This window comes from Xenopus tropicalis, chromosome 2, assembly GCF_000004195.4.
Source record: "Xenopus tropicalis strain Nigerian chromosome 2, UCB_Xtro_10.0, whole genome shotgun sequence".
Lineage (NCBI taxonomy): Eukaryota > Metazoa > Chordata > Amphibia > Anura > Pipidae > Xenopus > Xenopus tropicalis.
Genome location: NC_030678.2, coordinates 69,519,204 through 69,537,682, shown reverse-complemented (window position 1 = coordinate 69,537,682; position 18,479 = coordinate 69,519,204). Strand labels below are relative to the sequence as shown.

General features: G+C 41.8%; 1 protein-coding gene across 9 annotated transcripts in view; it reads left to right on the top strand.

Moving 5' to 3' along the window:
* smpd2 (sphingomyelin phosphodiesterase 2) overlaps nt 1–18,479 on the top strand; it is a 108,409-nt gene that overhangs the window by 74,902 nt on the left and 15,028 nt on the right. For all 9 annotated transcript variants that reach the window (XM_031895684.1, XM_012955865.3, XM_012955849.3 and 6 more), the window contains 2 exon segments: nt 9,454–9,586; nt 9,666–9,770. In XM_031895684.1, coding sequence (XP_031751544.1) covers nt 9,454–9,586; nt 9,666–9,770 — 238 coding nt within the window.

Sequence of the window (18,479 nt, the reverse complement as noted above, 5' to 3'; positions counted from 1 at the left end):
GTTAGGAGAAAACAGCACGAGCCCGGGGTACCTGTAGCAAGTGCTCCCTCCTTCCTGCTTCGTTTTGCCGGGACCCCACGACCGGTCGCATACGCAGTAGAGTGAAAAGCCAACTTCACTGTTAAAGTTCGGCTTTTTCACTCTACTGCGCATGAGTGCGCACGCGAAGCAGGGAGCGCTGCAGCTACCCCAGGCTGGCTGCTGTTTTCTCTGAACAGGGGCACCAGCCCAGGGTAAAAGGTAGGCAATTTAAGTTACTTGGGGTGCCTAACCTTTTGGCACCCCCAAGTGACTTTGCCTTTCCTTGTCCTTTAAGGGATTTTGGCAGTATACCAAACTGAATCTGAATCCTAATTAGCATATGCAGAAAACTATACACCCCACACAACAATACATACATCAGAAAAGTCAACTGGATCAGAGCAATGGAAAACAAGATCTTAAATCCACACAATTTATGAATATGAAGTGAAATTGCTTGCCTGGGGACCCTATAGAATTATATACTCCCGCCTAAAGATAAATATTAGTATAGCCTATACTAGCAACCTACCTTCCCTAACTTTCCTTCCACAAATTAATGTAATATAATATGTATACTGACCTTTTTAATGTAAAATGTTCATGTTATACATTATGTTCATGTTATTCTACAATTTAAAATTTAATTCTTAAATCTACAAATGTATTTTTTTAGTTGTAATATTGGTGTGTTAGGCAGCCATCTCAGTGCATTTTGCCTGAGTCTGAGCTTTCAGAAGGAGCCAGCGCTACACATTAGAACTGCTTTCTAATAACCTTGCTAAGTAGCTATCTTGCTACTTTTCCATTGTTCTGCTGATCGGCTGCTGGGGGGGAAATGGAGGGGGGTAATATCACTTGCAGCACAGCAGTAAAGTGAGACTGAAGTTTATCAGAGCATAGGTCACATGGCTGTAGCATTCTGAGAAATAAAGAATATGGCTAGCCAATGTGAAATTTCAAAGTTAAATATGAAAAAAATATTTAAAAATGGATTTCAATGCAGGATTCTCCTGGAAAAGCTCTATTAACTGATGCTTTTTGAAAAAAAAAACAAAACATGTTTTCACATGACAGTTAAATGAAACCTATGGCCCAGGACCCAAATTTGAGTCCCTCAGTACAGTCTAAAAGTCCCTATCATGTTTTGACACAACATGTCAGAGTCGATTAAAGGAATACTACACCTCCCCCTGGTCAAAAAGCACCCTTAACTGGCCTGCATAGACCCCCCACCTTCCCTAGGTAGTTGTGACCCCATGGGTTCTAAAGCACATTTGTAAGCACAAAGTTGCCCCACCCATTATTAAAACCATTATTGCTTAAAGGGAGACACCACCCCTACATACCAAACATTTTACAAATATAATTTTAACCAATTTTTTAAACGATTTTTACCATGAGGCCATAGTTTTAACAGTAATCTGTAATGATATTGCAATGTATATTATAAATATCTTTTCTTGAAAAGGATTTTCTTCCCTTTTTTGAGAATAAAAAAAAAAAAACAGGAATACGTGATTGTATTTTTTTTTGTGCAAGGTACATACAATAAAGAGATTTACACATCAGATGTACAAGCATGCAGGTTAATGAGGTTTGCATTTTATTTACCCAGTAGAGAGGGTTTTGGCCCTCAAACCAGTATTGAACCATGCTAAGTTATTGTTGGCTTAGTTTGGGCTTAGATATCTGCGGTGAGGAGGAAATTAGGCTAGAGACTAGTATTATAGAGTGTCTACCCAGTGACGCCAGATCTGCAAGAATTTGAGCATTTGTCCTTTTTTGTCGAGGATAGTTCTTTCCAGTGATGCTAGGTCGTCCATTGCTCTTTTCCATTCGTGCATAGATGGGGGCTCAATGTTTTTCCAATGGAGAGTCAGGATTCGTTTGGCCTGGAACAAAGCCTTTGCAATAAAGATTTTTGTATCTAGGTCCAGTGAGGCGTTTAAGTCCAACATCAGAAGGCATTTCCTGGCGTCACCGGGGCCCCACTCAGGAATCTTATTTTCTATCCACCCACACACCCCGTCCCAGTACTTTTTCAATTATGAGCAGCCCCATATTGTACACTGAGTCAGTGTGGCTATTTCGGTTTTGCACCTGGGACAGTAGGGAGAATTTAGTAACTTCATTGCATGGAGTCTCTGTACCGTATAGTATGCCCGGTGTATCATGTATAGTTGTAGTAGTCTGTGCCTTTGGGAGAACGATACTATTAGAGGGGTATTCAGTACCCATTCCCATTGATCATCTGTTATTGTCCCCAATTCTTCCTCCCACCGTGCCTTGGAACGTACCTCTGTATCACAATAGGTTGGTTTACCCAAAAGTTTTTTGGTTGGGGAGTAAGAGACATTCTAGGACTGGGGAGTAGTTAACCATTGGACTGGTGTTGGGTTTCTTATTAAGGCACTCTTAATTTTGTGATAGGTAAACCACTGATTCAGTGGCAGGTGCCTAGTTTTATGCAAGTTTATAAGGGATATGGTTTGGCCATTCTCCCATACATCTCTGATATTATTAAGTTCAAGAGATCTCCATACATTCGGGGGGTTACACTGTACCAGCTGTGGAAAGTGGGCATTTTGCCATAGTGGGGTTTGAGGGGGGAGACCCGTATAGTCGATCAGTTTGTGGGCTGTGGATAGGACCAAGCGCTGTAGCACAATGAGTGGGGAATTCTCGCTAGGTTTCTGTTTGACAAGAAGGGCGTCCCAGGGCGCCAAGTTGCTTGTACCCACAGTTGAAAGAGTGGTAAAGAGAGCTCTTGGTGTATCATGGGGGAGATATGGGTAAGTTGCGCTGCCAGATAGTACATATAGATATCAGGCAGGGCCATTTCCCTTTTGTCCCTAGGTCTCATTAGAGTGCAGAGCGGAGCCTTGCTCTAGAGGTTCCCCATATGAACTTGGTGAAGTGGGAGTGCAGTTTGGTAAATATTTTTTTGGGGAGTGCCATAGTATATATAATAATTTGGGCAGGATAAACATTTTTATCAGATGGATTCTTCCTGCTGGCCCTAGCGGTAGGGATCCCCAGTTTTTTAATTTTTCCAGCAACCAGGGAAGTAATGGGTTTAGGTTGAGCTCGGTGTAGCTTGAAATGGGTAAGGCTAACTGGATGCCTAGGTAGGTAAACTTTTTTGCAACTTGGAGGGGGCATGTCCCAGAGGGTTTGTTTTTATTTTGCTCATCCACAAAATACAGAACTGATTTAGATGTGTTAGTTTTTAGGCCAGAGATTGCACCGAATACAGAAGTGAGTTCTATTAGAGATGTTAAGGTTTGTCCTGCATCCCCTAGGTACACCAGGGTATCATCAGCATATAGCTGTATTTTTTCTATTGTTGTTTTCTGCTCATATCCCCTAATTTGTGGGTGGCTGCATACTGCTTGAGCAAACGGCTCGATGGCCAGGGCAAAGAGCAGGGGGGATAACGGGCACCCCTGTCTTGTGCCACGGGAGAGGGCAAAACTGTCGGTGCATAAAGAGTTAACATGGAGGGAGGCCTTTGGGGATTTGTAGAGTAACTGGACCAAAGCTGTGTCATGACAGACCATAGGTATGGCCACTCGACCGTGCTGAATGCCTTGGTGATATCCAGGGCTACAATGGCCCTTTTTCCTGTATTGTTGGGAGTAAGTGTTAGGTTCATGTAAAGCCGCCTAGTGTTGAGTACTGTTGTTTTGGTAGGTCTAAAACCTTTTTGATCTGGGCTGATTATTTTTGAAATAACTCTAGCCAGTCTCCGTGCTAGGATTTTGGCATATATTTTGACATCAGCTGCCAGCAGTGAAATGGGTCTAAATGACTCTGGGGGAGCTGGGGGTCCTTGCCAGGTTTGGGCAGCAGCACTATAGCCGCTTCCTATAGGGACTCCGGTAGGCTGCCGGTCAGTTGGGCTTCCTCATACAGTTTAGTTAACAGGGGTGCGAGGGATTTGACATGTTTTTTGTATAGTTCTATTGGGATACCATCTGAACCAGGTGCTTTGCCTTGCGGGAAAGAGTCTATGGCTTCCTGAGTTTCAGTATCTGTAATGTTGGATTCTAGGAATTCCCTATATTCTTGGGGCAGGGTTGGCAAGTTTAGGGGTTCTATGAAGGCTTTGATGTCTTCAACAGAGGCCTGCAGCTTGGTTGCGTAGAGGTCTTTATAGTATGATACTAGGAGTTTTTCAATTTCGCTGGGGGCTGTGCGTAGGGTGCCTGTGCCATCTTTTAATGCTGGAATGGGGGGGGGGGGGTGGAGTGCGCCTTAGCAAGATGAGCTATCATCTTGCCTGAGCGTTCTCCATGCTCATATATGTTGATTTTAGAGAAGTAGTGCTTTTGGAGAACTTTTTGCCTAAGGCTTTCCGCATATTTCTCTTGTGCCTCCCGCAATGCAGTTAGGGTTTTGGGGGTTTGGAGGTCAGCTGCTTGCCTATCTAGGTAAGATAGCTGGTCTTCTTTATGTGCGGCCTTGGCTTGTCGCTTATAGGCTGTTATTTCCGCTGATATGGAGTTGCGGAGATAAGTTTTTAGAGCATCCCAGAAGCGTTGTATGAGGCTTGAGCTTTGGCTTAATGTTAAAAACTCCTTAATGCTGGCTTCTGCAGTTGTATAGTTATCTAGTATATTTAGCCAGGTTGGGTTGATGGCAGGTCTGGGGTTCTTGATTTTATAAGGTAATTGCCACTGTATTTGTACCGGAGCATGGTCCGATATGCCCCTCGGTAGGTATTTAACTTTGTTTATGTAGGGGATCATTGCAGCATTTACAAGCACTAGGTCTATTCTAGAGAGGCATAAGTAGGATTAGAGAAGGAGGAGAATTGGCACGTATTGGGGTTAGCGATTCTCCATGGATCTAAGAGCGAGCGAGGTTATCAAACGTGTCAGTGAGGTGGTTTTGGGGGGTGCCTTATCTGGCTGCTTCCAGGTTTTGTCAATATTAGGGGAAGACTTCGTTGAAGTCACCAGCAATTATAACTAAGGCGTGCGGAAGTTGGGACATTAGGTCCGACAACAGCAGTAAGATCTCTGGGTCATATGGAGGTGGTATATAAATGTTGGCCGGCAGGAGTTCACAGGCATACAAGTAACAATGAAGGAATATATATCTACCCTTTGGGTCAGCTTTCAGTGACCCAAACCTGAATGGGACCTTTTTCCCTATAAGAATGGCGACACCGGATGAGTGCGTGGAGTAGGTAGAGTGGTATGACCACCCAACCCAGGGCCTTTTGAGGGAGGAAATAAGATTCCCAACCCTCAGTAACCCTCCCCTTCCACCCGCTCCCCAACCAGGGGTAGAATTTATCCCTTAAGTAGAACTTTTTAGAAATTTCTCTGGGGGTGAGTCGTGTCGCTTTGTTGGGCACGTTGTATTCCCAGCGTATTGGGAAATAGGTGGCCTTGTTCTCGCTGGTGGGAGGCCTGGAGCCGCCGAGAGTGGACCCGGATGAGGGTTTCCCCTATGGCACTTGGGTGCTGGTGGGCTAAGAATAAGGTGCGAAGGTGTCTCTGTTTAAAGAAGTGTATACGGAGCTATGGAGTGGCTTTTGTTTTAGTGCGTTGGTCAGAGGGTGTACCGTACTCATGGGCTTGTGCACTAGGGTCCGGTGCTTTGGCAGTGATTCCCAAGACCTATGGAGGTATGCCTCTGGTTTCCATCCAGGTTTGCAAGTCCTGGGGGGGGGGGTGTGAAGAAGTAGGATTTGCCATCGGCTTGTACTCTTAAACGTGCGAGGTACATCACAGCGTAGGTTAATCATGCGGTGCGTAGGCGGCCTTTCCCGTTCTGAAAGCGTATATTGATATAGTTGCGGCTTGGTGCCTCAGCGGTCCTTGCGTCCTGGCGAGTGCTAGGATTCTGTCCCGGTCTTTGGCATTGAGTAATTTAGCGATTAACGGTCTTGGCGGTGCTCCTGGCGGGGCTTGCCTGGTGGTAACTCCGTGAGCTCTTTCAATCGCAAAGGTGTTGGTAAGTTGTTCTGTTCCGAAAGTCTCTTTCAGCCATGCCTCTAGGAAGGCCTCTGGGGCATTCCCTTCTGCGTGCTCCGGGAAGCCTACAAATCTTAAATTGCTGCAGCGTAAGCAGTTCTCCAAGTCATCCAACTTGCGCTGGCATTCCATTACTAGCTTCTGTACCGTTCGGTATTGCTCCGGGAGGCTTCTACAGGAGTCATCGAACTTTTCTTACCTTGCCGCGGCTTCTGTGGCTCTCTTTTGTGCTTTGTGTTGCCCCATTAGCTCCCTCTGTGGTAGGGGATCCCAGTGAGGTTCAGTAGGCTCCATACTTGTGAGGTGTGTGCGGGTAAATTTTTGCCGGGCTTCTCTACGGAGCTCCAGATAGTGCGTGTGCTCACATCAGCGCCAGACCACGCCCCACGTGATTGTATTTTACTAAATGATTATGCTGTTAAAGTGTGGCCAATGGGCAGTTCATGGTAAAAGTTTTTTGTGATTTTGACACAGCATCTATTATACAGAACCCTGACAAAGTATTCTTAAAAGCTATAAAACCCTGTAAATGTATTTGTAAAACGTTTGGTATGTAGGAAGTGGTGTCTCCCTTTAAAGGAAAAAGAAAGGTAAAGTCACTTGGGGGTGCCAAAATGTTAGGCACCCCCAAGTGACTTTAACCGCCTACCTTTTACCCCGGGCTGGTGCCGCTGTCAGGAGAAAACAGCACCAGCCCGGGGTAGCTGCCGGCGCTTCCTCCTTCCGGCTTCGCTGCGCGCGCATGCGCAGTAGAGTGAAAAGCCGAACTTAAACATTTAAGTCGGCTTTTTCGCTCTACTGTGCATGCCCGGCCACCGGCAGTTTAGGAAGTGGAAGGCGGAAGGAGGAAGTGCTGCGCTCCAGGTACCCCGGGCTGGTGCTATTTTCTCCTAACAGGGGCACCAGCCCGGGGTACAAGGTAAGCGGTTAAAGTCACTTGGGGGTGCTTAACATTTTGGCACCCCCAAGTGACTTTGCCTTTCCTTCCCCTTTAAGCAATAATGGTTTTAATGATGGGTGGGGCAAGTTTGTGCTTAAAAATGTGCTTTAGAACCCATGGGGTCACAAAAAGGCAGCATTTGGTGGGGTTTGTATGTTTTTAATATGATTTTTTGAATAAAAATGCAATGCACCATGCAACACTAATATCAAAAGCCACTGCAAACCCTAATCACTGTGTGAATATTCTGGCCAAAATCCCCCAAGCAGTAATATGCTAGAAATGTCAGTGGCAGTGCAGGTGGTATTGACTGTGTGACAAAAGGAGCTGCAGTAGATCCCTGTATGGAAGGAGCATGCAGACCTTTCCTTTCCTCAAGAAATGTACATTAGATGGGGCCAAGTCAAATGACATATTAAAATTCAGTTTGAAAAGAAGTAGTGTAACTTGTAGCAAACACACAGCAGAACTGAGTAAACAAAAAGTTTAATTGTAAAACTAAGGGACTGATTTAACAATTATCATATTTGTGCAATTTAGGGGGCAGTAGGGGAGATGACTGCATGCATTCCCACGCCCAACCCTCATGAATACAGACCTGTTGCAATTCTGCTACAGGAAGTGCAAAAAAAGTGTCAGATTGTGTCTTTTTTTTGCAATTTGCACCCTGTCCTGCAGGTAGTAAATAACCCCATATGGTGCTGAAGTGCATGAAAGTAGTGGGGAACTATCAAGGAATGCAGGAAATTGTTAAATAAGTACAGTAGACTTACTGCATATGGTTATGAGTAACAGTAACTTTGGTTGAAAAGAGACACATCTGTCTGCTAGTTGATTCAAATGAAGGCAAAAAAAACCTTCTGAACCCTCTCCATGTGCCTCAGAGGGGAGAAAATTCCTTTCTGACTCCAAGATGGCAATCGGGTCAATGCCTGGATCAACTTTCTACTGAGGGTTATTTTCAGTAACCCTGTGTTTATTTACTTGCTAAAATCACATTCAACTCCTTTTTGAAGCTAGCTTATGTATATGCCAGTACAAACTAATTCAGAGACAGAATTTCACAACTTCACAACTTTTGTAAAAAAAAAACCTTAACAAAGTTGGAACCTCCTTTCTTCTAATCAGAATGGATGCCCTAGTGTCAGCTAGAAGGTCCTACTTGTAAATAATCATTAGAGGGTTTATTATTGCTAAAAATCCATCCAACCTTTTTGATGGTCTAATATTTCTGCCACCAAAAATGAGCTGAAAAAGGAACCCTTGGCTTATACTCGAGTCAGGTAATATCGGCAGTGAATTCGACATTCGTCTCACGTACACACATGCATGCGTGTGCTCGTGTGCTGGCTCGCTTGCACCAGCCCTACTGGTGACAGGGACTGGTCTAGGAATCGTATGTATATTTCAAACTTTGAGGTAAACTTCCAGCCTGTAACTCAATAGTAGCTGCTGTATTTCCCACCCTAGGCTTATACTCGAGTCAATAAGTTTTTCGAGTTCGGTAAAATTAGGTATCTCGGCTTATATTCGGATTGGCTTATACCCGAGTATGTACGGTACAACTGATTTAGGGAGAGAATTCCACAACTTTTCAACTCTTTCAAAAAAAACATTTCAGAATAATTAGATGGAACCTCCTTTCTTCTAATGGGAATGAATGACCACTTGTCTGCTAGAAGGGCCTACTGGTAACTAGAGCATTAGCAAGATTATTATATAGTCCCCTAATAGGCCCCCTTATATATTTATACATAGTAATCAAAACTTTCCATACCCTTTACCAACTTAGTTGTCCTTATTAGGACTCTCTAATTCAGTTAGATCCTGTTTGAGTACTGTAGACCAAAACTTCACAGCATATAATTTGGTATATTAAAGGTGGGGCCTTACCAGTGCTCAGTAAAATGGAAAAATGACCCTCTCTTACAACAAAACTTTGTTTGCCCTTACAGATGGTAACTGGCATTGCTTGCTACAGCCAAGTTCATTATCTACAAGGACGCTAAGGTCCTTTTCCATTATGGATTTGCCTAGTGTAATCCCATTAAGAGTATACGTGGCTTGCATAATTTTTAAATGCCAGGGGCATGACCATACATTTATCAGCATTATATCTGATCTGCCACTTAGCAGCACAGATTGGCAGTTTGCAAAGATTTTGCTCTGAAAGGATGCCATATCCTGGATGAAATTAATTGGGCTGTATACATTACTTACAATACCCTCCCCCAAGTCATTAATGGACAAGATATATAAGTGGACCCAATGCAGAACCCTATGGGACTCCACCAATAACTGTATTCCAAGAAGAGAATGTACTGTACAATTGACCACCACCCTCTGTACATGATCCTTAAGTCATTATCCTACCAGTGTACAAACAACTTTACTACTTGTTTGTAGTGGGCACTGTATCAAATGCAACCCCACTGTCCACTTCTTACTAACCTCATCCAAAAAAAAAAAAGAAAATTAATAGTCTTGTTTTCTTGGCCCTAGACACACCTCCAATAATTCAGATGTTGTGGTCTTAGCTGGAGACCTAAACATGCACCCAGGGGACCTTGGTGTTAAGCTGGTACGTGAATGGACAGGGCTTAAAGATTCATACTTGGAGTGCACAGAATATGAGGTATGTGTATATATGTATATTGGAATATAACCATTTATAACTTCTTGAACAAATGTAATAGGTTATACTTCTCTTGTAGGGCCCACCTGATGGGTGCACATTGATTCCCAGTAACCCCTTTACAGATCCACAAGAATTGAAAAACTTTCCTCAAGGAATCCGCATTGATTATATCATGTACAAGGTGACTGCTTCAGATGGTTGAATTTTTTTTTTTACTTCCAAAGTTTATTCTCATTCACTATAGGCATAATATGTAAAGTAAGTATAGACTGAATAGGTTAAAGGAGAAGGAAAGAAATTTTGGCATTTTACTGGCAATAGATTTGCCATATTATTGTCACTTAGAACGCTATATTACCGTATAAGCCGAGTTTTTCAGCACCAAAAATGGTGCTCGCACCCCGTGGGCACACGTACGTGCGTGCGCACCGTACGTACTTGTGCATACGTACACACGCTCGTTCGTGTGTGTGTGTGTGCGCGCACACAAACGCCTTCACACAATAGGAACTGCCCACTGCACACAACACTTGAAGCATACGAGTGTGTGCGCGTGCAGCTTGAAAGTAAGCAGGGTAAGATCATGCCTAACATTCATTTTCTGCCTTAAGTATCTTTTGAACTATTGTTGAACGGCTAAAGTATTTTTACAGTTGTAACCTTGTTATGAAGCAAAGAGGGCCCTTAACAAATGTTAGACCTCAAAATGGGGCTTGAAAGTCTGGAAAGTTTTTTGTAGCATGTTAAATTCTCTTGACAGTTTTGAAAAGTGACAGCATTATAACTACAAGGTCCACTCTTGGTGCTACTCTGACATGGGCATCAAGGTAGTAAATGTTTCTTGCATTGACCAGTGAACAATTGTTTCTTCTGTATGCAGATGCCTGCAGTTTACTGTTGGGTGTTTAACATGTTCAATAATTACTACCCTTTTAAAATTCATAGTGCCAACAGGTCAGCAAATGCGACTGAGCAGACCCTTCACCAGTGGAGCTTAATAATTTGAATGAATGAATTTAGGGAAAACCATGGAATCACAGGTCATTGTTTTCCCCATCAGGGCATACTCTTCAAGGTAGGAGGGTCAAAGGGTCCTCCATTCACCTTTCCCTAATCTGCAGCTGCCACCATGATATATTTATGAAGAGTTCACAGGGGGTCACGCTGAGTGTCCTTTTATTATTTATTTGATTATTGAAACTTAGCAGTAGCTGCTACATTTCCCACCCTAGGCTTATACTCGAGTCAATAAGTATTTACAGTCTTCTTAGGTAAAATTAGGTACCTCAGCTTATATTCAGATCGGCTTATACTCGAGTATATACAGTAATTCTGCAGAAGGCATTCTGGCCAAAATCCCCCAAGCAGTGATACGCTAGAAATGCAAGTGGCAGTGCAGGTGGTATTGACTGTGTGACAAAAGCAGCTGCAGTAGATCCCTGTATGGAAAGAGCATGTGGACCTTTCCTTTCCTCAAGAAATGTACATTAGATGGGGCCAAGTCAAATGACATATTAAACTTCACTTTAAAAAGAATTAGAGTATCTTGTAGCAAATACACAGCAGAACTGGGTAAACAAAAAGATTAATTGTAAAACTAAGGGACTGATTTAACAATGGTCATAAGTTTGGGGGCAGTAGAGGGGACGACTGCATGCATTCCCACACCCAACGCTCATGAATACAGACCTGTTGCAATTCTGCTACCGGCAGGGCAAAAAAAGTTTCAGATTGTGTCAATTTTTTTTTTCCAAAGTTTTTTCTCATTCATTATAGGCATAATATGTAAAGTAAGTATAGACTGAATAGGTTAAAGGAGAAGAAAAGTCATTTTGGCACTTTACTTCCAATAGATTTGCCACATTAGTGTCACCGAGAACGTTATATTTATTCTGCAGATGGCATTACCATACCTGAGTAAAAAGCACTAGAAGCTCTCTCTGTTTGTTTAAGATACAGCTGCCATTTTAGCTTAGTCTTCATAGCTTTCTGCTGCAGCTCTAGCTGTTGGTAGCTCAGGAGGGGGAGTGAGTTTTATAATTTTTATGGGGTGGGGGACAGAACAAGGAAGAGAGGAGAGTGCTGCACAGACTCCGGGAATTAAGTATTTTTCTGAGAGAGGAAGTTGGAAACCGAAGACCATGTTTACAAAAAAGGAGACAAGAAATCCTGTGTTTCTTTTGATAGAGGACTCAGTGCAGCTCTTCTGTGAGTGCTTATGGCTGTATTTACATAGACCTTTCTGATAAAGCTTACTTAGTTTTTACCTTTGTATCTCCTTTAAGGGTTCATCTCACAGTATTTAATTGAGTGTTTAGCAGCCCAACTGGCCACTGGACACAGTGTTTAAACGGTGTTGTAGGGTTTATTAAATACATAATGCAATTTTGATATGAATTTGGCACATGGCACTAGCAAATAACAAGGTCAAAACTAGAGGCACGTGCCTCAGGTGCAAGGATGGGCGCAATAGGGGAATCAAGATGCAGGGCACCTAATGGCTGTGGGACCTGTGTGTAGACTAAGCAGGAGGGAGGGGAGGGAGGTACATGAGTGCAGGGTGCTAGGCCAGGTAATATTGCCTTGGGTGGCTGTCAAGAACACGCCACTCTCACGCACACATGACACTGGGACGGGGCAACAAGGGGTTACACTCGGTCACCTTTCATACAGGTTGGACATCAGGCACCCCCAAACACACCACCGCCCCAAAAAACTATTCACTGCCACCATCTATCATTAAAAGGCGATAGAAACCTAATACACAAATATATCACACAAGCTTTCTCACTGTAGTTAGGGTTAGTTTCCACTAATTCAGCACTCTAGCAGCCAAAGGGTTAAATTACACAGAACTTGCCCCCCTACTCAATACACACACAGCCAAGCAGTTAATACATTCACAAGGTATGTGAGTCTTTAGAGCCAAAGGACAGAACTTATTACATTTTATATTTAATAATATAATTAATAATATAATATTTATATTTAATATTATGGTAAACCGTGCATTTAAAAAGATTTTACAAAAAGAGACATATACATACAAACAGTAAATAAAATAAAAGGGAATAAAACACAGAGAAACCCTATGTACGTTACCGAGTTCCTTTGTGTCCTCCTGAGGCAAGAGTATGGAAATTTTGAGCCCACCCCCCAACAGATTGGGACCCTCAAGAATGAGCTTACTAGTACCTGGGTCTGTGCCCTTTTTTTTTACCAGCTGGGACCCTCCCTCATTACCATATGCATGAGGAGGGAGTGTCCAGGAACTTGTCACATGACCTCCCTTGTTGAGGGCTGCAATTCTCAGGCCAGTTCCTGGTCATATAATATTGGTACTGGCCAGTATCCAATATTATGAAAATAGGGGCTTGTTTTAACCCATATGTGGGTGATCAAAATGATACCAAACATGAGGGGTGTCCCCCAGAAACTATCCCTCCTAACTGGTGGGTATAGGCAGTCCCTGTTTGGTATCATTGGGAAGCATGGGACCTCCTCATAACCAATATGTGATTTATGAGGACGTGAACCTTAAAGCAAAGGAGATATGGATCCCTTTGTATAATCCATATTTTCTGTATAGCTGTTCCCTCCTGCTGTTCCCAGGTCCACAATTGCCTTGCTTTGATCAACAGATCAAAGAAGCCAATGGCCCCAGTTCCTGCCCCAAATGGCCTGGCTCCGAATTGTCTCATAAGTTTTATGAATTTGTCACCTTCCACAGTCCCTTGTTGTGTATTGAATTAATTAAGGGTGTCTTGTGGACACAAAGCCAAATGCTGCCAATTTAACCCTTTACAATTCCAGGGCTATGCTGCTGACATGACAGTGGCATTACTACTTTGTCAACCACTGCGGATTCACTTCTGATAAGCCATTTATATTTATTTGGGCCTTTATTACATGCTATATCATTAGGTCTTTGTGCCAGTTTTATACTTTTCAACACTGTGTAATGTGTTGGCTTTTTATAAATAACTGTAATAATTATATTATTACATATATATGTTATTAATGGTAATAATGTAAGAGCAGGGCATCAAGATTATGTAGCAATTCTATTGTCAAATGCCTTAATTGCTTTTATAATATTAACATATTAACATCCACCAGTACGATGGATGTTAATAATGACACCAAATAATATTTTATATCCCATATATACGGTATATTTTATATACCTTCGCTACCCCATGTGTCATAGTAGCTGGGGTTATCTGGCTATCAAATTCAGTATGCCTGCCTAGCTATTTAATTAGCTCTTTACACTAATTATATTATATATATAATATCTTACCGTATATACTCGAGTATAAGCCAAGTTTTTCAGCACAAAAAATGTGCTGAAAAAGTAACCCTCGGCTTATACTCGAGTATATGCGGTATATGGATTCTCGCAGATGCAATGCGCTTGTTGCGCGCACCCCAACCCCCCCCCGTGGAAGACCTTACGTTCGTGCATGCGCGGCACGAATGTGTGCCCCATGTGCCTTTTTCAGTCGCGCGCTGCACCATTAAGGGATGTACACACTCTGTTAGTGCTTCTAATTACCGAACCGATGGGACGCGCATCAAGCCACGGCGCGCCACAATGGGGCGCACATTCACTGAAAAAGGCACATGGGCCGCACATTCACTAAAAAAGGCACATAAAAAGACCACTAAAAAAGTATAAAAAAAAACTTTTAAGAATAGCATGGACAATAATGAAATGGTAAATCATCCTTGGCCAAATCATTCATGGCCTTCCACTTGGAGCTTGAAGTACCAAAAGATGTATTGTACCTAAAGATGTATTGTTTTGGGCATATTGATTCTGGCAAACCAGGAAGTTCGAGATGAAGTCGCTGCAATAGTTGGGGAAATGGGAACAACTCTAGATATGATATGTAACGAAGGTAAAGTGGTTGCTTTCTTTCTAATATGTTATCCTCTAGACATGCTAATGTAACATTGCAAGCATTGTTTTATTTTATGAGTATGCAAACTGCTACCATCCTCAATTCCTTAAGGGCAGATCTTTAGAAATAAAAAAGCTCCAATGATGCACTGTGCCTACTTAGGATTTGTAAGTAATTATTTTTGGTAATGGAGATTCACTAATGATGGGAGCGCACACAGCGCACAGAACCAATGGGATAAGCACAAAGCACACAGCAGGATAGCAAATACTTGATAATTAGTATGGCAGCTTCCGTAACCTTCCAAAACTTGCTTTTGTCTGCTGCTGTAGCATTTTTCTTTCTCTAAAATTATCTGTTATTTATTTAACTGTTATTTGATTATTGAAACTTAGCAGCAACGGCTGCATTTCCCACCCTAGGCTTATACTCAAGTCAATAAGTTTTTCCAGTTTTCTTAGGTAAAATTAGGTACCGTGGCTTATATTCGGATCGGCTTATACTCGAGTATATACGGTATATTGATCTTATAATTGGATGAAAAAGAGATGCCTGTGCAAGTAAACATTTGAATGGAAAGTTAGTTTTTATTAAAAAAAATTGTAAACATTTACACTGCAATAGTTAACAGAATACATACCCTCTCCTTCTCTTTCCCAGAGGCAGACTTCTATTATTTACTTGCTTAATACCACCCAGAGCTGGATTGAGACTAAATGGGGCCCTAGGTAGGGTAGTGCTTTATAACTGCTTAGCAGCATGGGGGGAGTAATTTCAGTTAGACTAAGGTTACCATGTTTTCAGAGTACAATCTGGGCAAATGAGTAAGAATAGTGGCAAAGTAGCACACCACAGTAAAATTTTAGACCCCCATTTGCTTTGGGAGACATGCTCCCCCTATAGTACTCCATGTCTAATATAGATCGATAGATAGCTAAGCATCTAATTTAGCTTTTCCTAACCACAAATCTTATCATTTTCAGACAAAAGCCAATGATGCATGCAGGTTTTGTCAATTTAATTTATAATGTTTTAATACATTTAACAGGATGAGAGCTGTAGTAATTCCATGTATAATATCCCCAAAACTCATAGCATGACACAATGTCAATTTTATGTATAATACTCCCAGAACTCAAAGCAGGATTAACACAGTGGCCATTCTGTGTACAGTATAATATTCCCAGAATGTGTGCAGTGACAGATTCATAGATTAAATTCTCTGAACACAGTGTAAAGTAAACAGAGCCATTTTTCTGCACAATAACCTTAAAGGGGTTATTCACCTTTGTTCAACATTTACAAATCTAACAGTTAACAGTTGGAACAGTTTAGAATGGGGTAAAAGTCATTAAGCAAATTAAGAACCCATTTCACTTTCTAAAGAAATAATCTGTACTGAAAGTCACAAACCTGTCATTTTAAAAGGCTTGACAAGGAGTAAATTTGGTCGCAAACTTAGGGGTAGATGTATCAAAATGTGAGATTAGAGACTACAACAGAAAAATTCGCCCACTCTCTATTCATATCTGTGGGATTTTTAGAAGCGTATATATCAAGTTGTGAACTTAAGTATACCTCACAGACCAATTCTCAGGGTGCTCAAAGTACAAAGTCACTATACCTGGACAAGAATCCCACAGGAATGAATTGGATTCTCATGCCTGTGTGCACCACAAGGCACGAGAATCAAATATGCCTGATGCCAGAGCCCAAGTCCAACAGGCTCTACCACTTTGGGATACAGTACCTTATCTGTCCCTGCAGACTTATGAATGATACTATCTGCTGCTGACTAAAAAAGATCTGCGAGTAATGGCAAAAATGCTTCAGAAGTCACCCAAGGCAAACTGACAGGCATAGAAACAAAGCGCAAAGCAAACTCGACTCCAGGCTCAAGAACATTAAACTAGTACAAAATAAACAGAAAAATTCACCCACTCTCTATTCATTCCTATGGGATTTTTAGAAGCGTATTTATCAAGTTGTGAACTCTTAAGTATACCACACAGACCAATTCTCAGGGTGCTCAAAGTACAAAGTCACTATACCTGAACAAGAAATCCTGTGTTTACCTCGAGGCACGAGAATCCAAAATTTCTGAGGCCAGAGCCCAAGTCCAACAGGCTCCACCACTTTGGGATACAGTACCTTCTCTGTCCCTGCAGACCTACAAATAATACCATCAGCTGCTGACTAAAAAAGATCTGCGAGTAATGGCAAAAATGCTTCAGGATTCACACAAGGCAAACTGACAGACATAGAAACAGAGTGCAAAGCAAACTCGACTCCAGCCTAAAGAACATTAAACTAGTACACAATAAAATAAAGCACCCTGTTAATGACCATCACAAGTTTATTTATCTTCTCTGAAAGCACATGGAAGATTCAGAATACAGAGGGCACGCAATAATTTGCACAATCGGGGGATCCCAAAAATGGTAACTGCTACAGAACTATTATGGGATCCCAAAAATGGTAACTGCTACAGAACTACTATGGGCACTTTTTAACCCTTTCACTGCCAAAAACGTACGGCGTACATTGTTGCAGTAAAAGGCTTTATCTGCCAATAACGTGCGCTGTACGCTGTTTGGCAGATAAAGGTTCTCTCTGCAGAAGCAGCATGTGCAATTTTTATCCCTGTATTAGTGTTCCTGATCTGTTTTTAGCTTCGCTTAACTATGTGGTACTTTGTTGTAGAAAAATAACTTTACCTATTTTAAATTAATCAGAACGTGTATTTTCCAAAAATATATGGTTTTCTGGGGGTCTCTGTATAGTTTGGGGGTGTTACGGCACATGATACGCTGCCGGGGCTCTGTGTGCAAAAGCTGAGTTGGCAGGTGAAAAATCCATATGCGCTATTTTCATTTTGGGTTCAGTACACACCACAGACTTTGGTATATCTATGCATATTGGACATCAAACTGTTCAGTAGACCTCTGGTGTTGCTATTTGGGGTGATTTGCCTTTGTACGCAAGAAATTGTGTGAGATAAAAGCGGCAAATTGCAACATTTTTAGATGATTTTCTGAAATGTCATAAAAACCACTAACTTTAGGAAAGCTTTGTAGATTGGTACTTTGGTATAGAAAGGACTCTTTACCCATGTTGGATTTGTCAGAATGTGTATTTTCCAAAAATATATGGTTTTCTGGGGGTCTCTGTATAGTTAGTGGGTGTTATGGCACATAATACGCTGACAGGGGGCTCTGTGTGCAAAATCTGAGTTGGCAGGTGAGAAATCCTTATGCGCTATTTTCATTTTGGGTTCAGTACACACCACAGACTTTGGTATATCTATGCATATTGGGCATCAAACTGTTCAGTACACCTCTAGTGTTCCTATTTGGGGTGATTTGCCATTGTATACAAGAAATTCTGTGAGAAAAAAACGGCAAATTGCAACATTTTTAGACGATTTTTTGAAATGTCATAAAAACGACTAACTTTAGGAAAGCTTTGCCGATTGGTACTTTGGTGTAGAAAGGACTCTACCCATGTTAGATTTGTCAGAACGTGTACTTTCCAAATATATATGGTTTACTGGGTATAGTTGGGGGGTGTTACGGCACATAATACACTATACAGGGTGCCTCTGTACACCACATATCTTTGCATATTGGGCATCAAACTGTTTATTAGACCTCTGGCATTCATATTTAGGGTAATGTGTCATTGTATGTAAGAAATGTTGTAAGATAAATGTGGCAAATTGCAAATTTTTAGGCGTTTTTCAGAAAAGTCATGATAGAAATGATAGCTTGCATGGGGTATTTTCACATTGGGGCCCCTACATGACACATATTTAGGTAAACCTATATATATTGTGTATCAAACTGTTCAGTGGACCCCTGGTGTTTGTTTTATCTTGGTACCTAATGCTATGTGGGAGATATGATGCTGCTAAGTTGAAGCTTTGAGGGGATTTTTGGAAATGTCATCAAAATTGCTACATTTAGAAAAGCTTTGGTACTTTG